Source organism: Pelophylax lessonae (assembly GCF_965119305.1).
Source record: "Pelophylax lessonae genome assembly, chromosome: 11".
Classification (NCBI taxonomy): Eukaryota; Metazoa; Chordata; class Amphibia; order Anura; family Ranidae; genus Pelophylax; species Pelophylax lessonae.
Genome location: NC_138778.1, coordinates 8,916,938 through 8,943,317, shown reverse-complemented (window position 1 = coordinate 8,943,317; position 26,380 = coordinate 8,916,938). Strand labels below are relative to the sequence as shown.

Here is a 26,380-nt window from a genome sequence, read left to right as displayed (position 1 = left end):
GTCTATTCCATCATATTGTGACTGGTCCTGTAAGATGGAGGAAAGGAGACGAGTTTCCAGCCCTCAGTAAATTCATGGACAGTTTGAAAAATCCATGATTCACAGACGGATGTAAAAATCATGGATTTTACAAACTGTTCGTAAATTTACTGATGGTTGGCAACTCTGAAGAAGACATCTGGAGTTATGTTTCGGATACCCTTTGTTTGTCCTGTGTCATGTGATTTAATCCTGGATGATGGAGAAAGGGAAACATCTGGAGTTATGTTCTGGGTTTCCCATTGTCTGTCCCGTCAAGTGATTGGCCTTGTAAACTGAAGGGATTCAAATTGCCTGTTCCATCAAGTGTTTGGTTTTGTATGCTGGAGGGATTCTCATTGTCTGTTTCGTCATGTGACTGGTCTTGTATGCTGGAGGGAGATATCTGTATTATGTTCTACAGTCCTATTGTCTGTCCCATCATGTAATATTAGATCTGTATGTTGGAGGAAAAGATACACCTGGATTTTCTGTCCCCATGTGATTTGTCCTCTAAGATGGAGTAAAGAAGATATATGGAGTTATGTTTCAGATTCCCAATGTCTCAGTCATGTGACTGGTCCAGTAAGATGGAGGAAAGGACACCAGGGTTGCCAGCCATTATTAAATTCAAACTGTCAGTAAATTTACTAATAATTGGCAACCTTGAATTGGACATCTTGGAGTTATGTTTCAGATTCCTATTGTTTATCCAGTCATGTGAATATTCCTGATAATGGAGAAGGGGGGCATCTGGAATGATGGAGAAGGGGGCCATCTGGAGTTATGTTCTGGGTATAATAAAGGGATTCTAATTGCCTGTTCCGTCAAGTGATCGGCCTTTTATACCGGAGGGAGACATCTTTATTATGTTTTACATTCTTAATGTCTGTCCCATCATGTGACTGGTCCTGTATGCTTTAGGAGGGGAGGGGGTCCTCCAGTTTATGTTCTGGATTACCATGGTCTGTCCCATTATGACTGGTCCTGTATGCTTTAGGAGTGGAGTCCTCCATTTAGTTCTGGATTCCCATTATATGACTGGTCCTGTATGCTGGAGGAAGGAATGCATCTGAGATTATGGTCGGAATTCCCATTGTCTGTCCCATCATGTGACTGGTGCTGTATGCTTGAGGAGGGGAGTCCTCCATTTTATGTTCTGGATTCCCATGGTCTGTCCCATTATATGACTGGTCCTATATGCTTTAGGAGTGGAGTCCTCCATTTATTTCTGGATTCCCATTATATGACTGGTCCTGTATGCTGGAGGAAGGAATGCATCTGAGATTATGGTTGGAATTCCCATTGTCTGTCCCATCATGTGACTGGTCCTGTATGCTTTAGGAGGGGAGTCCTCCAGTTTGTTCTTGATTCCCATGGTCTGTCCCATTATATGACTGGTCCTGTATGCTTTAGGAGGGGAGTCCTCCAGTTTATGTTCTGGATTCCCATGGTCTGTCCCATTATATGACTGGTCCTGTATGCTGGAGGAAGGAATGCATCTGAGATTATGGTCGGAATTCCCATTATCTGTCCCATCATGTGACTGGTCCTGTATGCTTGAGGAGGGGAGTCCTCCAGTTTGTTCTGGATTCCCATGGTCTGTCCCATTATATAACTGGTCCTGCATGCTGGAGGAAAGAATGCATCTGAGATTATGGTCAGAATTCCCATTGTCTGTCCCATCAAGGTTCTGTATGCTGGAGGAAGGGAGACCTCGAATAATGATCCAGATTGTCATTTTCTGTCCCATTATGTGACTGGTCTTACCTAGCTGTATATAATGCATATTCTATACACATTCTAAATAAATATTATTAAATTGCTTATTCCTTTTCAGCCACCGACTCCTGAAGCGGATTACCCAGATTATTCTCCAGAGGAAATCCTAAATTACCCAGAAGCCGACTATGAAGGCCTTTACATTCCTTCTCCACCTTACAAAGCCCCCTCTGAAGAGCAACTCTCAGGCTTGGCCTATCATTTCAAGGATGTGCCGAGGTTCTACCCAAACAATTCTAATGGTGACACGGTAAGGATAGAGCTATATACACTCCTACAATGTGCAGGAAGGGTTCGCCTCATTTATCCCAGACATTGCTGAGAAGTTTCCCATCTCTGCAATAGGTCCAATCACAAGACCAGGACGGAAATGCCGTTTTCTGTTCCCCAGATGACTCTGTGTCACAGTGGACGCGACCTCCAGTCAGAATCTCAAAATTCTTGTAATGCTGGGTTTTAAAGCTAATGCTCTAGGTTTTTTTTTTTTTGTTTTTTTTTTTTTTTTTTTTTTTTTTTTTTATTAGGCCGGGTTACGCGGGCTTCATCTTGTATAAGAGCAATGTGAACAGCAAGTTTTGACAAAGCATTTGCAGAGCTTTTAGCAAACTTTGAAGCTTTTAAAGTACCATTCAGTTCCAGTTTGCAAATGTTCTACACAGATCCTAATGGGAGTGCTAATTGCCACTTCAACACGTGACTGCCACTTTAACACGTTCCAGCCCGGCCTATAGCAAAATGATGGCCTGGCGGTGGCTGTCCCATTCTGACTGCATGTCAGATGACGTCCTTCAAAACAAGCCGCTTGTGTGCGCCCCCCGGGGTGTCGCTCTGACACATCGCATCTCCGATCACGGTAAAGACCCTATGACGTAGGTTTTTTTTATCATGTGATCAGCTGTATCCAATCACAGCGTTACTAGGAAGTGCCGGTTATTGGTGCTCCTGCTATTGAAGCCATGTGGTTTTACCACCCCCAGTCCAACCCCAGGACTGGGGGTGGTAAAACCACATGGCTTTTTACCACCCCCCCCTTAATCTTCAAAGGCAGCAGCCAGGGGTGTATACATGCCACTCCGTGGGATGAATTCTATCACGCCTCGTTCAGTGCGCACTAGTGCCCACCGAACGCAACCCATTCAAGTGAATCGGGCCGCGCTGCAACCGCATGCAATGCAGGCAATTGCAGTGCAGTCGTGTGGCATTTGGAGACTTTAAAACAGGCGGCTACATGACGCCTCCTCGCCACCTTTCAAATGCCTCTGTAAAGTGGAGCACTGATTGCTTTTCAGTCCTTGCCACAAGTTAGTAAGATTACTCGGCTGGTTCCAGCTCCTTGCTCAATGTGCAGAGAGGATGATGCTGATTCACTGTCTAATGAGGAGGATGGAGCAACAGAGGTAACAAAGGTTGCTGAATTGCTTAATCTGTGGCCCCATGTGTCAGTATAGCTGAAAGGTGTGAAAAGTAATATGCCTGGCTGCACAGAAATGCACATCCTTTGGCATGAACAACAGTTAATACATTTTTTTCTGTGTCTTTGCATAGAATTGTACTTGACGTTTTTTATTAGGATTAGACTTGGTGCTAGACTAGGTCATAGTACTGAGGGTACAAAAAAACATATTTTTATTATTAGGCAGGGAGAGACCATCCACAAAGGAGTAGGATGCATTCACTGGGAAGTCATAACAGGCATGGGTATCCACAATGGAGGCTGGGGCCATCCACCATTGGGTAGAGGAAGGGGTGCCCACTAGGGATAGGGGGAGATGCTATCTACTAGGAAGGTAAGAGAAGGACTATCCACTGATAGAGGATTCAGGTGCCACACACACACACACACACACACCTCTGCTTGGATACGCCTTTTTGAACAAGGTCCGAAAGTTATGCTATGTAAATGGGAACATGTATCAATTCTAAAAGTATAAAATGGATGTTATCCCAAATTGGCTGCAAAAGTGAAAATACGGTTTAAGCCGACATCCTCCATCTTCATGTTTCTTTTTCCCATCTTCTCTCTTCCACAGCTTGGATCTCTTGAATTCCAGAGAGGGCACAGCGACGCCAATCAGAACAGTGTGGCCATTACAGACTGGAGGAACAACGATCCGATCTACAGTCAGCCTAAAGAGACAGAGGTGGGAACACGGGCGCACACTTCCAATTATCAGCACACCTCCAATTATCAGCACCTTGTCCATTCCCCCCCAATTATAAGCACCTTGGCCATCCCCCCCCAATTATCAGCACCTTGTTCACCCCCCCCAATTATCAGCACCTTGTGTCTATCCCCCCCAATTTTCAGCACCTTGTCCAGCCCCCCCCCCCCCAATTATCAGCACCTTGTCTAACCCCCCCCCCCCCCCCCAATTATCAGCACCTTGTCCATCCAGTACATTATACTCACAAAACAATTGCAGATAGCACACATGTAAACATGATCAAACAAAAGATTTCCAAGGTAGCCAAGGCACTGCACGGCGCTGGATAGCGTGCAGATGTCTGCACAGATCTGCTAAGGTTGACGCGTTTCGAGGGTGAACCCTCTTCCTCAGAGCCAAGAAGTGCTGCTGTGAGTACAGTGAGGATGGGGGGTTGAACTGACCCTTCATAGAGTTGGACTGTGTTTTACTTTTACTGTTTATTCTCAGCGCCCCTCCATATATTAAGGAAAGGAGACTCCTGTCTCAAAAGCCTCATATTGATGTTGCTGACTTTCAGGTTTTCTCAGTCAAGCTGATCTTTTTCAGATTAAAGGCAGTTAAAATCCATTATAGCTCACCATACCCCCTTGGCTATAGAGCACCATACCCCCCTTGGCTATGGAGCACCATACCCCCCCATTGGCTATCGAGCACCAGACCATACCCCCCTTGGCTATAGAGCACCGTACCCCCCTTGGCTATGGAGCACCATACCCCCGTTTGGCTATGGAGCACCTGACCATACCCCCCCCCCCTTGGCTATGGAGCACCTGACCATACCCCCCCTTGGCTATAGAGCACCATATCCCCCCTTGGCTATGGAGCACCATACCCTCCTTGGCTATAGAGCACCAGACCATACCCTCCTTGGCTGTAGAGCACCATACCCACTCTAAGCGGAGAAAGGAGTTGCCTTGGGTGCCGCACATCTCACAAAATCCTGGGTAAATAGTAAGAGCAGCCTCAGCCCAGACTCCATCCATATCATGCCCTCCCAACGCGTTTCACCGCCACCCATGGGGCTTTGTCATGGAGGACGAGGACTGACAGGAGCCTGGAGCAGCACCCCTTGTCTTTGCAACCGAGGGAGTGAAATGTGAACCCATACAGAGACTTATACTCCTTCTATCGTAGATAATTTTGCCCCACCCCCCCATTAGAAGTATATAAAACCCTTCTGTTATAGAGCACTATACCACTCTGTTACAGAGCAATATACACCAATGTTATAGGGCATTATGCCCCCTTGGTTGTAAAGCATACCCTTTTCTTATTGAACATTAGACCCCTGTGTTAAAGAGAATTATATTCTCAATAAAAGACCATTATGTCCCCTCTGTTATAGAGCATTCTACCCATTTGGTATTGAGTATTATACCCCTTCTGTACTGCAAGAACATGATTATCTCCTCTCTTATATTATAAAATAATGTTTGTTTGTTTTTTTTACCTCCTTACCCAGATGAAAGGATTGGTGAAAGCAGGACTTTTGCAGAAGGCTAAGATTGCAGAGAATGGCAAACGGCTGCGGTGAGTGCCTAGGAACCCTAGACCTGTCAGATTTTATTAGGACTCCATAGAGGAGAGATGATTGTTCTCTGCAGATAGGTCAAACACATTCTCCAACATACTCGCTATTTCTTTGCCAATAAAATAAAAAAGGTATTAGTATGCAGGCCTGTGAGTGAGATGACCAGTAGAGGCCATCCTTGTCAGTAGAAGTGGGAAACAGCTGCCAAAGATATGCACAGTATCTCACAAAAGTGAGTACACCCTTTAAATTTTTGTAAATATTTTATTATATCTTTTCATGTGACAACACTGAAGAAATTACACTTTGCTACAATGTAAATTGTAAAGCACCATACCTGGGGCAGTAATCAAAATACTGTCTTTTTGATTGGATCCTCTCCAGGATGGAGGAAGCCCCCTTTTTTTTAAACCAGACTTTGCCTTACAAGCTGCATGAGGCCATCTGTGCTCATGGATTTGGACCTCTCCAGTAGCAATCCAAGTGCTTGGCTCCAGATGAGCTGAGATAGAACACCCAGAGCTCGTGAGACTCCGAAGAGGACTGTGTAGTAATTCATCTCTTTCATTCCATAATACTGTAGAAGGACTCCACTGTGAGCGTCCACATTCCACATTGGGCCAGGGGGTTCTTAGCTTTGCCCTGCTCCAGTAACACATTGGGTACAATCTTGTGTTGAGCCACTAATTTGAACGTTGGATCGTTGGGAAGATGTTTCAAAGCAAATTCTCTCTGACACATATAACGGGGATCTGTCTCGGAGCACAGCATGACCATATTCAGTGTACACTGGATGCAGTGTACAGCTTGTATAACGGTGTAAATTTCCTGTCACCTCAAAATAACTCAACACACAGCCATTAATGTCTAAACCACTGGCAACAAAAGTGAGTACACCCCTAAGTGAAAATATCCAAATTGGGAGGCAGACTTTAAGAGGAGAGAGGCGAGAAGGAGCAGAGAAGTAGAAGAATAGGTGAAGAGGAGGAGGAGAGCAGGTGTAGAGGAGAGTAGAGAGCTGGCATAGAGCATGCTGCGAGAAGACCTAGAGGAGAAGGAGAGCATAGAGCATGCTGCGAGAAAACCTAGAGAAGGAGTGCAGGCGTAGAGGAGAGTAGAGAGCTGGCATAGAGCATGCTGCGAGAAAACCTAGAGGAGAAGGAGAGCAGGTGTAGAGGAGAGTAAAGAGCTGGCATAGAGCATGCTGCGAGAAGACCTAGAGGAGAAGGAGAGCAGGCGTAGAGGAGAGCTGGCATAGAGCATGCTGCGAGAAGACCTAGAGGAGAAGGAGAGCAGGTGTAGAGGAGAGTAAAGAGCTGGCATAGAGCATGCTGCGAGAAGACCTAGAGGAGAAGGAGAGCAGGTGTAGAGGAGAGTAGAGAGCTGCCACAGAGCACGCTGCGAGAAGACCTAGAGGAGAAGGAGAGCAGGCGTAGAGGAGAGCTGGCATAGAGCATGCTGCGAGAAAACCTAGAGGAGAAGGAGTACAGGCGTAGAAGAGAGTAGAGAGCTGGCATAGAGCATGCTGTGAGAAGACCTAGAGGAGAAGGAGTGCAGGCGTAGAGGAGAGCAGAGACCTGGCATAGAGCATGCTGCGAGAAAACCTAGAGGAGAAGGAGTACAGGCGTAGAAGCGAGTAGAGAGCTGGCATAGAGCATGCTGCGAGAAGACCTAGAGGAGAAGGAGAGCAGGCGTAGAGGAGAGTAAAGAGCTGGCATAGAGCATGCTGCGAGAAGACCTAGAGGAGAAGGAGAGCAGGCGTAGAGGAGAGTAAAGAGCTGGCATAGAGCATGCTGCGAGAAGACCTAGAGGAGAAGGAGTGCAGGCGTAGAGGAGAGCAGAGGGCTGGCATAGAGCATGCTGCGAGAAAACCTAGAGGAGAAGGAGTGCAGGCGTAGAGGAGAGTAGAGAGCTGGCATAGAGCATGCTGCGAGAAGACCTAGAGGAGAAGGAGAGCAGGCGTAGAGGAGAGTAGAGAGCTGGCATAGAACATGCTGCGAGAAGATCTAGAGGAGAAGGAGTGCAGGCGTAGAAGAGAGTAGAGAGCTGGCATAGAGCATGCTGTGAGAAGACCTAGAGGAGAAGGAGTGCAGGCGTAGAGGAGAGCAGAGACCTGGCATAGAGCATGCTGCGAGAAAACCTAGAGGAGAAGGAGTACAGGCGTAGAAGCGAGTAGAGAGCTGGCATAGAGCATGCTGCGAGAAGACCTAGAGGAGAAGGAGAGCAGGCGTAGAAGCGAGTAGAGAGCTGGCATAGAGCATGCTGCGAGAAGACCTAGAAGAGAAGGAGTACAGGCGTAGAAGAGAGTAGAGAGCTGGCATAGAGCATGCTGTGAGAAGACCTAGAGGAGAAGGAGTGCAGGCGTAGAGGAGAGCAGAGACCTGGCATAGAGCATGCTGCGAGAAAACCTAGAGGAGAAGGAGTGCAGGCGTAGAGGAGAGTAGAGAGCTGGCATAGAGCATGCTGCGAGAAGACCTAGAGGAGAAGGAGTGCAGGCGTAGAGGAGAGTAGAGAGCTGGCATAGAGCATGCTGCGAGAAGACCTAGAGGAGAAGGAGTACAGGCGTAGAAGAGAGTAGAGAGCTGGCATAGAGCATGCTGTGAGAAGACCTAGAGGAGAAGGAGTGCAGGCGTAGAGGAGAGCAGAGACCTGGCATAGAGCATGCTGCGAGAAAACCTAGAGGAGAAGGAGTACAGGCGTAGAAGCGAGTAGAGAGCTGGCATAGAGCATGCTGCGAGAAGACCTAGAGGAGAAGGAGAGCAGGCGTAGAAGCGAGTAGAGAGCTGGCATAGAGCATGCTGCGAGAAGACCTAGAGGAGAAGGAGAGCAGGCGTAGAGGAGAGTAAAGAGCTGGCATAGAGCATGCTGCGAGAAGACCTAGAGGAGAAGGAGTGCAGGCGTAGAGGAGAGCAGAGGGCTGGCATAGAGCATGCTGCGAGAAAACCTAGAGGAGAAGGAGTGCAGGCGTAGAGGAGAGTAGAGAGCTGGCATAGAACATGCTGCGAGAAGATCTAGAGGAGAAGGAGTGCAGGCGTAGAGGAGAGCAGAGGGCTGGCATAGAGCATGCTGTGAGAAGACCTAGAGGAGGAGTGCAGGCGTAGAGGAGCGTAGAGAGCTGGCATAGAGCATGCTGCGAGAAAACCTAGAGGAGAAGGAGTGCAGGCGTAGAGGAGAGTAGAGAGCTGGCATAGAGCATGCTGCGAGAAGACCTAGAGGAGAAGGAGAGCATAGAGCATGCTGTGAGAAGACCTAGAGGAGAAGGAGTGCAGGAGTAGAGGAGAGTAGAGAGTAGAGAGCTGGCATAAAGCATGCTGCGAGAAGACCTAGAGGAGAAGGAGAGCAGGTATAGAGAAGGAAAGTGGAAAGCAGACACAGAAAAGGAGAAGGATTCAGAGCATGTGTAGAGGATGAGGAGAGCAGAAGTAGAGAAGGAGAGCAGCCGTAGTCAAGGAGCAAAACTGAGAGAAGGCCTAGAGGAGAAGCAGAGCAGGTGTAGGGGAGGAGGAGAACAGAGAGCAAGAGTGGAGGAGGGGGAGAGCGAAGAGAAGGTGTAGAGAAGGCAAGGGGAAGGACAATAGTAAAGAACAATGGAGGAGGAGGAAGGAAATGGAGAGAATGCCCAAAGGAGTAGGCATAGACAAGAAAAAAAGGACAGGTGTAATGGGAGGAGAGTGGGAAGATGGAGAGCCACTTAGATGAAGAGTGAAATGAAAAGGAGGAATGGAGGTGGAAAGCGGAAACCGGCATATAAGGGGGGGAAAAAGCACCGACCTGGAATAAGGCGCAGGGGAAAAGGACAGCGTTGGGGGCCAGCTGATGGGCAGGAGGTTTGGTAGTCTGGATCAGAGTTTCTCAACGCTTGTCCTCAGGGCACACTAACAGGCCGGATTTTAAGTATTACCTTGGGGAGATGCAGACTAGAGTACTGCAATCACTGAGCAGCAAATGATATCACCTGTGACTTATTTCAGTTTTCTTGCAAACCTGGCCTGTTAGTGGGCCCTGAGGACCGGAGTTGAGAAAACGCTGGTCTGGATGAAGGTGAATGGACACATGTAGGGTTTTTTTTTTAGTGCTTTTGTTATAGTTTAAGCTGTATTCCAGCTTTATATTTTTTATTTTATGTCACATCTCAGATTAGTGTACATTTTATGTTTCTCTTCCCCACAGGAAGAACTGGAGCACTTCATGGACTGTTCTGGAAGGAAGAATTCTGACTTTCTTTAAAGATGCTAAGAACCTGTCATCGAACAGCCTGGTGAGTCACATTCTTATGCTAAACGTCTGATGTGTCCATGTGGGGGGGGGGGGATGGTGTGCTATCAGGGGAGGACTGGGGCAGGGGGGCAATTGCCCCCGGGCCACTCTGACGCCCCATAAAAAGGCTGCACTGTGTCTGCCACAGACATGCCTAAAGGATCCCTGGCAAAGAGAAGTAAAGTCTTTGCCACTAACCTACTGAGTGCTGGATGAAGACAAGGATAGAGCGCAGGCCTTCCTCTCCAGCATGGATGGTGTAAACAGTGTCTGAGCAGAGGACGGTTCCATGCCCAACTTGACTCTCCTTCCCTGGACAGCCCCAACCGAGCTGTCACAGCTCCCCCCAACCGCCCCCTGCTGGTCAGGATGGGAACCCAGATTCAGCTGGTGAGTAGAGTATCTGGAGCAGGGCTTCAGCTTGGAATGGGGGTCAGGAGGACCGAAAAGGGGGAGAGTGGGAGGGGGGCCGAGTCGCTGCACCATGGGCTTCTGGTTTGTACTTGCCCCCTGGGCTGAAAGCTTCCAGTCTGCCCCTGTGTGCTATACAGCGGGAGGGAAGGAAGGCAGAAAGCGTTTTTGGAGCACCTAAAGGAAAGTGTCTAGTGTGCTGAGCAGAGCACCTTCAGTATTGAGTTTAATACCTTATCTATATTAATCACTGTGAGGTGTATCGCTTATCGGTATGTAAAACACCATTTATTGACCCATTAGTCATAACGAGACCGCAGGTTCATAGCAGAGTGACAGGATAATGGTTGGCGGTACCGCACACGATACAAGCAGTGATCTTTACAAGGAAGCCGTGTTGACTCTGTAACTTATAAATTTTTATTATTCATACTAAAGGAGCTGAGTGAGAAGGTTGGAGTTGTACAAAGGTTACAAGACCTGATAGATAAGACTGTAGCTTTACCAGATACGCATGTTAAAAATAGCAGATCTGCTTGATTGTCCTCTAGTCCCCACTTCAGGATCCCTGGTGGGTTGTGCACTTTGGTTAGCCAAGGCAAGAGAAGGCACTGCGATTGAGCATACCCTTCTATTTTTAATGACAAACTTGAAAATCAGAACATTTGTGAGCTGGTCATAGTAAATGTTGATGTAATAGAAAAGAGTGAAACAATCACACATTCAAAAGGATATTCTAGTTCTAAAATAGCAGGACTTTATGTGAAACCCAGGGCATCTCAACCGAGGGAATAGAAAAGGTGAGGCCTTAAAGTGTTAAATACGGGCCTGCTGTCCCTATGCTTTCTACCCTTTAACCACTTTACCACCGGAGGATTTTGCTGTCTTACGTCTGGGCCACTTTTTGCGATTCGGCGCTGTGCGACTTTAACTGACAATTGCGCGGTCGTGCGACGCCGTACCCAAACGAAATTAACGTCCTTTTTTTCCCACAAACAGAGCTTTCTTTTGGTGGTATTTGATCACCTGTGCGATTTTTACTTTTTGCGCTATAAACCAAAAAAGAGCGTAAATTTTGAAAAAATAACAATATTTTTCACATTTTTTTTATATGAAATTCCCCCCAAAAAAATGTAAACAACATTTTTTTAAATTTTTGGCCAATTTGTTTTCTGCTACCTATGTTTGGTAAAAAAAATCACAATAAGCGTATTTTGATTGGTTTGCGCAAAAGTTATTGCGTTTACTAACTAAGGGAAAGATTTCTGTCATTTTTGGTGTTTTTTTTTTTAACGAGTAATGGCGACGATCTGCGATTTTTTTTTTTTTTTTTTTTTTTTTTTTTTTTTTTTTTTGCGGGCCTGCGACATTGCGGCGGACAGATCGGACCCTTGACTGACATTTTTGACACTTGGGGGTACCAGTGACATTACTGCAGTAATCAGTGCTATACATATGCACTGTTACTGTAAAAATGACACTGGCAGGGAAGGGGTTAATTTTATTGGAGAGGGAGGGGTTAATGTATGCCTGGTGCTTACTAACATGTGTGGGGGGAGGTGACTGTGTGACACAGGGACAGATCACAGGTTCAGCTATGCTTAATCCTGCAATCCTACCCTGCCTGTCGCTTAGGAGATCCGCCCGCATGTGTCTACACAAGCGGGCGGATCTCCACACTCGATTCCCCGATGATCGGTGAAGAGCAGCGGCAATCGCCGCTGCTCCTCCCCTGGCCCGATTCCCGCTGTGGCTGATCACAGCGGGAGCGAGCCTCCGGCGGCGCGCACGCTCCGCCGAGAAAGGGGAGTGTCTGGCGACGTAGGTCTACGTCGCCAGACGATAACGAACCACTTTGCCGCAGTAGTGCTCGAGTGAGAAGACGGCAAGTGGTTAAGCTACCTAAACCCCTCCCTCTTCAGAAACTGGGCATAAACTCCTCTCTCAGCTAACCCCCATTTTTTAGATTGGCAGCCCTTTCAATTGAGTCTCTTTCTCCTAGTAGAACAATCCAAGTGCAGTCCGATTCTGGTGTAAGGAAAGTTGTCAGAAGATGGTCTAAAAATATTTCTAAAGCTGAACCAAATCCCCCCCCCCCCCCCAAATACTCCCCTCTACATTCCAGCAATGCAGCGGTTATACCCCTCGCCATTTGCTGTCATCTTCTCCATGGCTACTTGTGGGTGCCAGATTTTTGGCCTTTTGATGGGCAAAAATCTGACGTGACCTCCGAGATCGTATGCGGTATGGAGCGGTATCACCTGGGTGTCACGGCAAGAGAGAAGAGTTAGAGACGGAGCGGTATTGGGTGGGTGCCGGACAGAGCGGTATCACCCAAGTATCACATACAGAGATACCGATCTGCCAGCAGATTAGCTAACGTGGAATTGCTTATATCTTTTGTACATATGTGAGTGGAATATTCAATAACATTTGTAAATGGAATTATGCTATGTGACCTCATTTTACCATTACATGAGCATCACCACCTAATGGTTGTAGGAGGAGAAGACTAGTCTCGGACCCTGACATAGGATATACAAAATATCTTCCCATATCAGCCGATACCGATACGTTGTGACCAATATATCGGTATCGGCCCTGAAAAAAACATATCTGTCTATCCCTACTGTGCATGCGCAGCTCAATGTACATTTAGGCCCCATGCACACTGGGCGTCAGAAAAAACGAGCTGCAGAGCCACTTCTAACATCAGGAAAAAGCAGCTGTAAAAACGTGCTTTTAGTAGCTTTTTCCATTGGCGTTATTGCACGTTTGGCCACGTTGCTTTTAGCAGCGTTTTTTCTGCCTCCGTTCAAAATCAGTGGTTCCCTATGGGAGCCTATTGATTTGAATGGAAGTCGCATTCACAAGTTGGATATGCGGCTCCCCTGTACACCTGGATAGGAGGGGTGGCGGGGGCAGCATGTAGAGAAATCACTGTCCTCTTTTTTTTTTTTTTTTTCCTCCTGTAGCTGCAGGAGGAAAATGGAGGAGATTGGTTCCTCTGTATGCTGCCCCCGCCACTCCTCCTATCCAGTTCACTTGTGTTCTGCTTTCTCTGGGCCCCTGTGTGCTCCCCTGGTTCCCCCACTGTCCTCCCTCCCCTCTCCTGCCGACTGCTGCAGGGGAGATGTGTCACAATAGAGAACCAGGAAGGGGTCGGTAAATATGTAATTTACCAGCTCCTACCTTTTCTGAATGGACAGAGTCATAGTCAGTGACATTGTAAAAAAATAAAATGATAAAAAATAATACAAATTAAAATACCAAAAAATTAAAAACTACTGACACCAGTGGGTGAACTTCCAGGATCGCAAAGGTCACACTTGCAACCAGGCCCTGGCATTCCACCACCGTGGGGAGGCCCCAAGATGGCAGGAAGAATGTCCACTGCAGAACTTGTGAAAGGGTCCCACTGCAGGACCATCATATAGGGCAACGCAATGAGAGTAAAGGGCCCCAGGATCGGTGGGAAGAGCCCCAGGCTTGAAGGGAAGGACCCCGTCCGGGGGGCCCTTCATGGTTTCTTGCAACGGGGCCCTGAAGGTTCTAGTTACACCTCTGTATTCTACTTTAATAACAAAAAAGGACCACTCTTAGTGGTTGAGGATATCTTCCATTGTGCTGCCATGATGGCCAATAGAACCACTATTTTCTTCTGTATCACAATGGAAGTGGAGACCAGTGCCCCTCTTTATTGAAGTGTGTGAATTCCCATTAGTGATCGACTGATATCGATTTCTCGTTGCCGATACCAATATTTTGGCCAATGCATATCAGTATCGGCCTATATTGGCTAAAATTTTTGTACATTTAGAAAAAAATTAATTTTTTATTTTGTTTTGACAGGTACTCTTGTGGAGGGTTCTGGGGATCTAAAAGACCCCAAACCCCTCCTCTGCACTCAAAAGCATTCAAAACGCCAAGTTTGGATGTTTTGAATGCTGTCATTTTTTTTAAATCTGGCGCCAGACAGTACCCGAAAGTGATGTCACTCATGACATCACTTCCGGGTTTTTGCATGGAGACCCGATCAGAGCCAAATGCGGCTTTGATAGGGTCTTCGGCGGCCGTGCAGGCTGGTTGCCCGGGTCTCCCGAAGGAAGGTGGCGGGAGGGGGGGGGGTGTCCCCTCCGGCTCCTTGTAATGACAGCCAAGCGGTTTCTCAGCCTCATCGGTTGTCATTACAAGACAGCCGACCGTCGGCTATGGACGCCGGTACCGGGGTGATGCATCTAGCTGCAGGCAACACTCTGGTACAACACTTTCCCGAAATATCGGTAACTTCCGGGTCCGATTACGATATATCGGAAAAGTGCATATCGGCCCAAGAAATATCGACTTTGCCGATAATCGGTCGATCCCTAATTCCCATTAAGCAATATCTGAAAAAATAAAAAAGCAAGTCTGTCAGAGAGCAAATCACAGTTCGAGGTGTAGGACTGTCTAAGGCTCTCGAGGTGTAGGACTGTCTAAGGCTCTCGAGGTGTAGGACTGTCTAAGGCTCTCGAGGTGTAGGACTGTCTAAGGCTCTCGAGGTGTAGGACTGTCTAAGGCTCTCGAGGTGTAGGACTGTCTAAGGCTCTCGAGGTGTAGGACTGTCTAAGGCTCTCGAGGTGTAGGACTGTCTAAGGCTCTCGAGGTGTAGGACTGTCTAAGGCTCTCGAGGTGTAGGACTGTCTAAGGCTCTCGAGGTGTAGGACTGTCTAAGGCTCTCGAGGTGTAGGACTGTCTAAGGCTCTCAAGGCGTAGGGCTGTCTAAGGCTCTCAAGGCGTAGGGCTGTCTAAGGCTCTCCAGGCGTAGGACTGTCTAAAGCCTCGTACACACGCGTCGAAAATCGGCAGGAAATTTTCGTCCGACGACCGATCCGCCGATTTTCGGCTTGTTAGTATAATGCTTCCGACAACCGACTCCGACTTTTCGGCCGAAAAAAATCTGGTGTGCAGACTATAAAATTTTTGTTGGCCGTCAACACAAAGGCCAATTTTTAAACAGTCAGTACAGATTTCGACAGGGAAAAATCTAATGAGCAAGTCTGGGCATGCTCAGTAAAGAAAAAACAAAGAAAGCAATCAAACACATGACATCACTTCTGAAGTAGAATTTTGTTGGGCGAGAAAATTAGTGTGCAGTCTAGGCACATTCCAACCAACAAAACACCACTCTGGACAAAAGACGGACGGCCGGTCGGCCGATAATCGTTGCGTGTGTACTAGGCTTAAGGCTCTCAAGGTGTAAGACTGTCTAAGGCTCTCAAGGTCTACGTAGGACTGTCTATGGCTCTCAAGGTGTAGGACTGTCTAAGGCTCTCAAGGTGTAAGACTGTCTAAGGCTCTCAAGGTGTAAGACTGTCTAAGGCTCTCAAGGTGTAAGACTGTCTAAGGCTCTCAAGGTGTAAGACTGTCTAAGGCTCTCAAGGTGTGGGACTGTCTAAGGCTCTCAAGGTGTAAGACTGTCTAAGGCTCTCAAGGTGTAGGACTGTCTAAGGCTCTCAAGGTGTAAGACTGTCTAAGGCTCTCAAGGTCTACACAGGACTGTCTAAGGCTCTCAAGGTGTAGGACTGTCTAAGGCTCTCAAGGTGTAGGACTGTCTAAGGCTCTCTAGGTGTAGGACTGTCTAAGGCTCTCTAGGTGTAGGACTGTCTAAGGCTCTCTAGGTGTAGGACTGTCTAAGGCTCTCTAGGTGTAGGACTGTCTAAGGCTCTCTAGGTGTAGGACTGTCTAAGGCTCTCTAGGTGTAGGACTGTCTAAGGCTCTCTAGGTGTAGGACTGTCTAAGGCTCTCAAGGTGTAGGACTGTCTAAGGCTCTCAAGGTGTAGGACTGTCTAAGGCTCTCAAGGTGTAGGACTGTCTAAGGCTTTCTAGGTGTAGGACTGTCTAAGGCTCTCAAGGTTCTTCCCTCGTCCTCCTTTCATTCTCAATAGAAATATCATGGACAGGAATGTGATACCAGCATTCCCAGCACAGCGCCCAGTTCCGGTCACGTGTGTGATGGTAGTGAAAGCCGATCGTCTTGCTAGAATGATGTAAACACAATCAAATCTTGGGAGGGGATGTTGTAGAACCTGTTTGAGATAAGCTTTGCGCTGTCTTTTTTTTTTTTTTTTCCCTTTTTATTACATATAATCTATAAGTATAAAGGTCACCGTGTGTGGAGTATGTAACCGCAAGGGCTCATTCACCGCAACTTTGGTGGGCTGCACTACTCAGTCCCTAGACAAGGACCGGGCTCATAGCCTTGTATTCAGTGGTCCATGTTCACACCAAATACCTTGCAAATAAACAAAACATTGAAGTGCCGCATGTTGCAACATGTTATGAATTGCAACATGAAATACGCCAAAAAAAAAAAGGGACCTCCTGTACTTAAGGCCAGAAAAACAAAAACATGCACTGCAAGGCATTTAAAATATGCAGAGACATGTGGGATCACTTCTGTTATCACCTTGTCACCAAACCGTGTCTTATAAATGAATGCGGGAGGCAACGTGGGCACAGACTTTTTTTTTTTTTCTTGTTTTTCGTATTCTGTAGTTGTGGCTCGTGTTGACATTGCAGTGATGTCTCAGGAAATGTGTTCATATGATCACTATGCTGGGAAATTGCGAGACCTTCGTCCCTTTGCCTGGTGATTGCACACCAGTCATGTGACACCCATAGTCAGGGTATAATTAATAGGGATTTGATTGTCTCCTCACACCCTAATTATTAAACCAAAGACCCGCACACCTCACAGAACCCACTCACAATGCTCATGGTACAGGACCCTCAACAGGGTTATTTATCTGACCTGATCACAGTATAGGACCATCATTATGGATCCAGGAATTAAGAGAATGGTTTTGTTGGTATTTTGAAATGAGGTTGGTGATGCAGCTTGGGACAGATTTATGGATGGCTTTGTATGTTGTTAGTATTTTGAATTTTATTTGTTGGGTGAGCCAAAGCCAGTGAAGAGATTAGCAGACACCGAATGGTCTGTAAAGTGGATGAGTCTGGCAACAGCATTCATGATGGATTGAAAGGAGGATAGCCTATGTAAACCTAACCCAACCAGGAGGAAGTTGCATTGGTTGAGACGAGAGATGACCAGGGAGTGAATTAGTGGTCTTGGGTTGTCATGGGTTAAAGGGCACATTTTGTTATGCATGATTTGGACAATGATTGGATGTGGGGCCGAAAGGAGAGTCCAGAATTACCGTATATACTCGAATATAAACCGAGTTTTTCAGCGATGTTTTTTCATGCTGAAAATGCCCCCCTCGTTTTATACTCGAGTCACTGGCTTCAGTGTCTTTTTAAAAATGGCGCCGCTCAGGGCCGATGTGTCACTGCGCATGTGCCGCATGCCCGGGAATAGCCGAACGTGTTCGCGCTTTCCCGAGCATCGGTGGCGCATTTGCGGTGACGTATTGGCGCAATTTTTAGATCGAAGACACCTCACCGACCGGTAAGTGAGACTCCTCCGCAGCCCCTGCATTTCCTCATGCAGTGCTGCGGGCATGGTACAGGACATTCTCCTGTACCATGCCCGCAGCACTGCATCTCCTGTGCCATGCCTGTACCTACTGTGCCATGCCTGTACCTACTGTGCCATGCCTGTACCTACTGTACCATGCCTGTACCTACTGTGCCATGCCTATATTATCACCTGTGCTATGCCTATACCTTCTCCTGTACCATGCCTATACCATCTCCTGTACCATGCCTTTACCATGACCTGTGCCATGCCTATACCATCACCTGTGCCATGCCTGTACCATCACCTGTGCCCTGACCTGTGCCATGCCCTTACCATGACCTGTGCCATGCCTATACATTCACCTGTGCCATGCCCTTACCATGACCTGTGCAATGCCTATACTATGACCTGCGCCATCTCCTGTACCATGCCCACAGCCCTGCATCTCCTGTACAATGCCCGCAGCCCCTGTTTTGTGTCTCGGGGTGGTCCAGTTGGGTCCAGTAGCTGCTGCATTTCCCACCCTAGGCTTATACTAGAGTCAATAAGTTTTCCCACTTTTTGTGGTAAAATTAGGGGTCTCGGCTTATATTCGGGTCGACTTATACTCGAGTATATACGGTACACCTAAAACCATGGCCTAAAGTGAGGGTCCAGTAGTTGTGCCATTGATCTCGCTGGAGAGGAGGCATGGGGGGAGGAAATATTATTATAAGCTCAGTTTTGGAAAGTTTGTGGAAGTAGTGTGACATCTATACAGATATGTCTGCTAGTAAATAAGGAGCAAGGAGACTAAATAGGTGAGCAGAGGGCTAGAGAAACTTGTGTATTGTCACCATAGAAATGGTTTTGGAAATTATCAGCTGACCCAGGGCAAGGAGATGTAGATAGAAAATAGAGTTCCAAGGATGGAACCTTGGGGGACCCTGACCAAAAGTGGAGAAGAGTTCTAAGGATGGAACCTTGGGGGACCCCGACCAAAAGTGGAGAAGAGTTCCAAGGCTGGAACCTTGGGGGACCCTGACCAAAAGTGGAGAAGAGTTCTAAGGATGGAACCTTGGGGGACCCTGACCAAAAGTGGAGAAGAGTTCTAAGGATGGAACCTTGGGGGACCCTGACCAAAAGTGGAGAAGGATTTCCAAAGATGGAACCTTGGGGGACCCTGACCAAAAGTGGAGAAGAGTTCCAAGGATGGAACCTTGGGGGACCCTGACCAAAAGTGGAGAGGAGGATGTAGAGTTGTAAGTGACACTGTAGGTGTGGTCAGATGGGTAAGAGGAGAACCAACAAAGAGCAGAGTCACGGAGGCCAAGGGAGTGACGGTTTTTTTTTTTTTTTTAAAGGATCGAGTGGTCAACTGTATCAAAGCTATCCGAGGTCTAAGAGTTAGAATAGGGAGTTGTGACTTTTTTTTTTTTTAGCAGTTAGAAAGTCGTTATTGGTGTTCTGTGGTATCATCCAATACTCTTTGATGTTGTTGGTGTTCTTTGGTGGTATTTGGTATTCGTGATGATGTTGGTGTCCTATGATATTATTTACGAAGTGGATTCTCCTGTCATTTCAGAAACAGTCGTCTCAGATGACCACCCCCGAGCACACAGTCAGACTGCAAGGGGCATCTCTTCGCTGGGCCAGCAAGGAGAAGTCCAGCAAGAAGCGTGTGATGGAGGTGAGTGTGCCACACAATTATATAGTGACTGCCATACATTCTATGTGCAATGGTAAAACACCAAACCACACTCCATAAGTCATCCTGTTGGGTTTAATCAATGTAGCAGACTTCTGACAGTCCACATTCTAGGCCACGCCCCCTCTGATGCATTTTACCTTGCTTGGACATATTCTAATATTCAGTCCAGTCAGGGTGCAATGAATCTGTGGGGTGTGGCTCAGGGTGGGGACTGTCAGAAGTTGACTAAACCTAATCGGGCGACTTTTTGGAGTGCGGTTTTGTTGTTTTATCTCTGCTATACTAGCTGAGATGGGTGAACTCTTTTCTTACCGGCACCCAGAGCAGTGGAGAACCTGAGAAGCAAGTTTGGAACTTGAATTCCTTTTTGTCTTTGAACTTTCACATTCAATGTGCATTGTTTCATGTAGAGGTGAGAGCTCAAACCACAAAGCGGAGCTCAAAGAAAAAAATAAAAAATAGACAGACGGTGGTCATGACCTGGGATGGCCAGACATGGTGTCTCTGCTCTTTACCAGAACATTTATAGTGGAGTGTTTTCTATGGGCGTTTTTCTGTTGGAATGTTCTGTCTCCTCTATTTACAGTCAATTCGAAAACAAAATTGTTCTTTCAGTTAAAAACCCAAGATGGCTCCGAGTATCTGATTCACCATGACTCCGATACGATCGTAAGCGACTGGTACACCGCAATAAATAGATGTATTGGCAAAGATGCACGCATTGTAAGTATTCCTCATTAGGCCAGCTCTTCTCTTTGTTAAACTATATGCCTATCTTCCTGTCACCCTGCTTCCCTAACACCCTGCACCCCTGACCTACCTGTCACCCTGCTTCCCTAACACCCTGCACCCCTGACCTCCCTGTCACCGTGCTTCCCTAACACCCCGCACCCCTGACCTCCCTGTCACCCTGCTTCCCTAACACCCCGCACCCCTGACCTACCTGTCACCCTGCTTCCCTAACACCCCGCACCCCTGACCTACCCGTCACCCCCAACACCCCGCACCCCTGACCTACCTGTCACCCCAACATCCTGCACCCCTGACCTACCTGTCACCCTGCTTCCTTAACACCCTGCACCCCTGACCTACGTGTCACCCCAACACCCTGCACCCCTGACCTACCTGTCACCCCCAACACCCTGCACCCCTGACCTACCTGTCACCCCAACACCCTGCACCCCTGACCTACCTGTCACCCTGCTTCCTTAACACCCTGCACCAATGACCTACCTGTCGCCCTGCACGCCTGACCTACCTGTCACCCCGCTTTCCTAACACCCTGTACCCCTTTCCTACGTGTCACACTGCACCCCTGACATATTGGCACCCCACTCTTCTTTCTCCCAGACACCCTGAACACCTGTTTCCCTGTACATTTGACTGCTTGTCATCCTATACATCTGACTGCCTGTCAACTTGCACTCCTTTCTACCTGTCACCCTGCATCCCTGACCTCTGTATAACCCTGCCACCCTGCACCCCTTACCTACGTTTATCCCCTGACAGCCTGCCACCCTGCACCCCTGACCTCTGTGTATCCCTGACAGTCTGCCACCCTGCACCCCTGACCTCTGTGTATCCCTGACAGCCTGCCACTCTGCACTCCTTTATACCTGCCACCCTGCACCTCTGACCTCTGTATCCCTGACAGCCTGCCACCCTGCACTCCTTTCTACCTGTCACCCTGCACCCCTGACCTCTGTGTATCCCTGACAGCCTGCCACCCTGCACTCTTGACCTCTGTATCCCTGACAGCCTGCCACCCTGCACTCCTGACCTCTGTATCCCTGACAGCCTGCCACCCTGCACTCCTTTCTACCTGCCACCCTGCACCCTGCATCCCTGACCTCTGTATCCCTGACAGCCTGCCACCCTGCACCCCTGACCTCTTGTGTATCCCTGACAGCCTGCCACCCTGCACCCTTGACCTCTGTTTCCCTGACAGCCTGCCACCCTGCACTCCTTTCTGCTTGTCAGCTTGTACCCCCTCCTTCCTCTTACTCTGTGCTCCTGTCTGTCATCCTGGACTGACAACCCACAATATAAAATGACTGTAGAGATTCGTGATAGTAAATTTTTGTTTTAGCCCTCTGACAACACCTCTGAGAATGAGACGGAGTCATTGCAGGAATTTGGCTCTACAGAGAAGTTGGGAATGAAAGATGAGAAAAGAGGTAAAGAAATCTCATGTTAATCTTCGAATTGATGTGCTTGCTTCAGCAGCACATATACTGATACATACACTAATACATACACATATACTAATACATATACTAAGCCCCGGTTCACACTTGTGCGAGTGCAGGGTTCGCATGTAATGTCGGAGCGCACTGCTCCTTCATTACATGCGATCGGCTGTGCGGTGCGAGTTTATCCATACACTTTGTATGGCTAAATTCGCACCCGCAGCAAACTCGCACAGGACCCTTTTTGGCAGCCGCATCAGCATCGGATCGCACAGCAGTTCACACTTGTGCGATCCGATCCTGTGCGAACTGCAAGATCGCACTGCGATATGCGATCAAACTGGGGGTGTCGTTAAGATTACATTGACACCCCCAGCGTATCGCATATGGCAGTGTGAACTGCCGGGGGTGCATGTGCGATGCGGGAACAGGCTGCGGATTCGCAGCCTTCCCGCATCGCATAAGTGTGAACCGGACCTAATACATACATACACATACACTAATACATACACATTCTATACACATATTCTAATACATACACATACTATTACACATATACTAATACATACACATATACTAATACATACACATACTATACACATATACTAATACATACTATACACATATAGTAGTACATACATATACTGATACATACACATACTATACACATATACTAGTACATACTATACACATATACTAGTACATACATATACTGATACATACATACTATACAAATATACATACTGATACATACACATACTATATACATATACTAGTACATACTATACACATATACTAGTACATGCATATACTGATACATACACACACATACTATACACATATACTAGTACATACATATACTGTTACATACACATACTAACCACATACTATACACATATACTAAAACTGGAACAATACAGAGAAGGTTAGCATGGCCGCAGCACAAAAGACACGCTGATTTGGGAAGAGTTCCATTTTTCTCTTTTATCTTTTTCTTTCTTCTTTCTCTTTCTCCTCATTATCCTTGCTTTTTTTTTCTTCCTTTCTTTCATCTTTTATCATCTTTTTTTTTTTTTTTTTTTCTCTCTCTTTTTTTTTTTTTTAAAGTTTATTTCTCATCTTTAATCTTTATCTTTCCCTCTTAAATTCTAAAACCATATAACAAATTAGGGCTTTAGTGTCTGGTGAAGCCCTCAGATCCTAGGCACAGGCTGTATACAGTGTCCTGACTTCTCCCCAAGTTGACACTGAGCCCTGGTTGTCACCATGCTCTTCCACATTATTAAATGTCACACTGCCATTGGTCAGCAGATTCTGATTTGACAGTTGAAGGTCATGGGGTTCCAGCTCAGTGCCAGGGTAAGAGGTCCTGTATGATCTGGGCCTGGGGGCCTCCACAGCCACAAAGGAATGGCTTTGAAGAAAAGCACAGTTACTTGCAGGAACTTAAAATGGAAATTTCACTTTGCTATTGGTTTATTTCACAGTACAGAACACTGACAGCGACCGAAATGTTCGAACGAAACTCCGGAAATTTCTGCTGAGGAGACCCACATTGCAGTCGCTCCGAGACAAAGGATACATTCGAGGTAATACAAAAAAGAAAGAGGGCCAGAGATGCTGAGACAATGGCAGAACTCAGTTTCTAAAACTTGTAAGAACCAAAAAAGAACATTTTGCCAATGGGTCTTTATCAACTTTATCCATGAAGATTTACCCCCCCCCCCCCAGCCATTTTTGCAATACGGCACTGCGTTACTTTAACTGACAATTGCGCAGTCATGCAACACTGTACCCAAATAAAATTGTCCTTTTCCCCATAAATAGAGCTTTCTTTAAGTGGTATTTAATCACCTCCGTGTTATTTTTGCGCTATATAAAAAAAAAAAAAAAATTATATATATTATATATTATATATATATATATATATATATATATATATATATAAAAAAAAAATTTTTAGCAGAAAGGGGGGAAAAAAATCGAATTTTTCTTTTAAATTTAGGCCAGTGCGTATTCTGCTACATGTTTTTGGTAAAAAGAAAAAGAAATCCTATTCTAGTAAGCATATTGATTTGTTTATGCGAACGTTATGGTATATATTGATAGATTAAAAAAAAAAAAAAATGTTTTACTAGTAATGGCGGCGCCGCTCAGTGACTTATAGCGGGTCTACGATATTGCAATGGACAAGACACTTACACTTTGCAGGATCCAGTGACACTAATACAGTTTGCAGGATCCAGTGACACTAATACAGTGATCAGTGCTAAAAATATGCACTGTCACTGTACTAATGACACTGGTTGGGAAGGGGTTTAAACATGTAGGGCAATGAAAAGGGTTAACTGTGTGCCTAACCAGTGTTTTTTTTGGGTACACAGTGTGCTGCTTTTACTAAGGGAAGGGATGGGTTCTAGGCCCTGCTTTGCAGGAACGCAGAATCCATTCCTCCCCCTGTCAGAACAGTGATCAGCTTGTGTACATAGGCAGATCCCTAATCTGTGTTTATCAACGATCGGCGGGTGCCGGAGGACATGGGAGTGCCTGGCCCCTGCAGATTGGCTTCTGCTGTAAAGAATCACAGCAGAAGCAGCCTGCAGGCGGAAGTGCAGGGTCATGTATATGCACATGATCCTGCGTATAGATGCCACCCATTTGCAGTAAAATTGCTATAGGGCGGTCAGCAAGTGGGTATTTGGCTTCCAAAATTCCCATGAGCAAAATGTTCTTTTTGGTTCTTACATTCGAGGTAAGGCATTATGCCAAGCATAGATGTGCACAGCCTATTGCATTAGGGTGTGCACCTCAAAGCTTAAATGCATAATGTGTGTGTGTATTTGTATGTACTGATGGTGTCAGTGGGGAAGTAGGGCAGTGAGGGTTGGTGGCAGTGGGGGTGGGTGTCAGTGGGGCAGTGGGGGTGGGTGTCAGTGGGGCAGTGGGGGTGGGTGTCCGTGTCCATAAGGCATTATGCCAAGCATAGATGTGCACAGCCTATTGCATTAGGGTGTGCACCTCAAAGCTTAAATACATACGTGTGTGTGTATGTACTGATGGTTTCAGTGGGGCCGGGTGGCAGTGGGGTCGGGTGTCAGTGGGGAAGTGGGGGCGGGTGTCGGTGGGGAAGTGGGGCCGGGTGTCGGTGGGGCCGGGTGTCGGTGGGGCAGTGGGGCCGGGTGTCAGTGGGGCAGTGGGGCCGGGTGTCAGTGGGGCAGTGGGGCCGGGTGTCAGTGGGGCCGGGTGTCAGTGGGGCCGGGTGTCAGTGGGGGTGGGTGTCCATTTCCTTTGTTTTTGGTTTTTTTTTTCGTATTTATTTTTTACTATTTTATTTTTATAATTTTTTTTTTAGGAGCCCAGTTAGGGGGCTTTGGTGAAGTCTATGGGGCTTAAATGGGGAATTTTCACCACACTGGGCGATTAGGGTGTGCCCAGGCACACCCTGCATACACACCGATGATGCCAAGTGATAGAGCTGAGCTTTCCAGTGTTCTCCTCGCTGAGCTTTCCAGTGTTCTCCTCGCTGAGCTTTCCAGTGTTCTCCTCTCTGAACGTCTTTCCTGTTCCCGCAGATCAAGTGTTCGGATGTCCCCTTTACCATCTGTGTGAGCGAGAGAAGAGGAACGTGCCGCAGTTTGTCAGCAAATCCATCCAAGCTGTGGAGAGAAGAGGTGAGATAACCTACGATGAGGAATCAATAGCAGAATTCTGTTTTATTGGTAAATCTCATGAACATTTCACTGCTGTAGAACATACAGCTGGCCATACACAGTGAAACAGACACTCAACCAGTTCAGAAAGAACAGCTGACCATCTCCTGCTCAACATCCTTTGAGTGACAATTTTTTTTTGGCTGAACAGAGGCTGCGACCAATCAAATGCAGTTGCTGTTTGAGTATTCTGATAGCCACAGGGTGCCGGGTGTCAGAATACAATGGGCACAGTGGGTGATTCATCTATTCGTGCTTAGCATGAATGGAGGAACCTGTACCTTTTTTTTTTTTTTTTTTCCATACAATAGCCAGCTTTGATCTGTAAAGTTTTTCATGTAGCCTTTTTGCCTACACCCCTCAGATAGTGACCCCCCATTGCCTACACCCCTCAGATAGTGACCCCCCCATTGCCTACACCCCTCAGATAGTGACCCCCATTATCCACAGAGGATGCAGTGGACTGTGCGAACAGGGCAACGCTCTTCCCAGTAAAGGCCCCAGTTACAGCCAGTTCCGAATTCTCCACAAGGTCCTCCAAATCCAGCTCTTCTGTTGATGTCTAGGGCTTGGACTCGCAGGGATACTCAAACTACAGACCTCCAGCTGTTACAGAACTACACCTCCCATGATGCATTGTAAAACTCTGACATGACCAGGCATGATGGGAATTGTAGTTCCTGAACAACTGGAGGGCCATAGTTTGAAGACCCCTTGCTTAGAGGTTACAATGTCACTGTATGCCGACCTCATGCCTACGGCTCAGAGGTTACGTCTTGCATGGAATTTAGCGAGCACGTGGCTTTTTAACCATAAAATTCACCAGTAACTACTTCAGTGCCTGTACAGAGATGGGACTCACTTATGTTATTTTTATTTATTATTTCAGGTACTTGTATAGCGCTGTCAATTTACGCAGCGCTTTACATATACATTGCACATTCACATCAGTCCCTGCCCTCAAGGAGCTTACAATCTAAGGTTCCTAACTCATATACATACACAGTAGGGCCAATTTTTTTTTATACAGGATCCAATTAACCTACCAGCATGTCTTTGGAGTGTGGGAGGAAACCGGAGTACCTGGAGGAAACCCACGCAGGCACAGGGAGAACATGCA

At 47.0% G+C, this 26,380-nt stretch overlaps 1 protein-coding gene across 3 annotated transcripts in view; it reads left to right on the top strand.

Annotated features, from left to right (window-relative positions):
• The window catches only part of LOC309567274 (rho GTPase-activating protein 27-like), a 103,733-nt gene that overhangs the window by 66,641 nt on the left and 10,712 nt on the right, over window positions 1-26,380 (top strand). For all 3 annotated transcript variants that reach the window (XM_082272659.1, XM_082272660.1, XM_082272661.1), the window contains 9 exons: window positions 1,859-2,050; window positions 3,831-3,941; window positions 5,470-5,537; window positions 9,709-9,796; window positions 19,236-19,340; window positions 19,977-20,084; window positions 21,451-21,538; window positions 23,038-23,139; window positions 25,123-25,221. In XM_082272659.1, coding sequence (XP_082128785.1) covers window positions 1,859-2,050; window positions 3,831-3,941; window positions 5,470-5,537; window positions 9,709-9,796; window positions 19,236-19,340; window positions 19,977-20,084; window positions 21,451-21,538; window positions 23,038-23,139; window positions 25,123-25,221 — 961 coding nt within the window. The remainder of the gene's footprint in view (window positions 1-1,858; window positions 2,051-3,830; window positions 3,942-5,469; window positions 5,538-9,708; window positions 9,797-19,235; window positions 19,341-19,976; window positions 20,085-21,450; window positions 21,539-23,037; window positions 23,140-25,122; window positions 25,222-26,380) is intronic.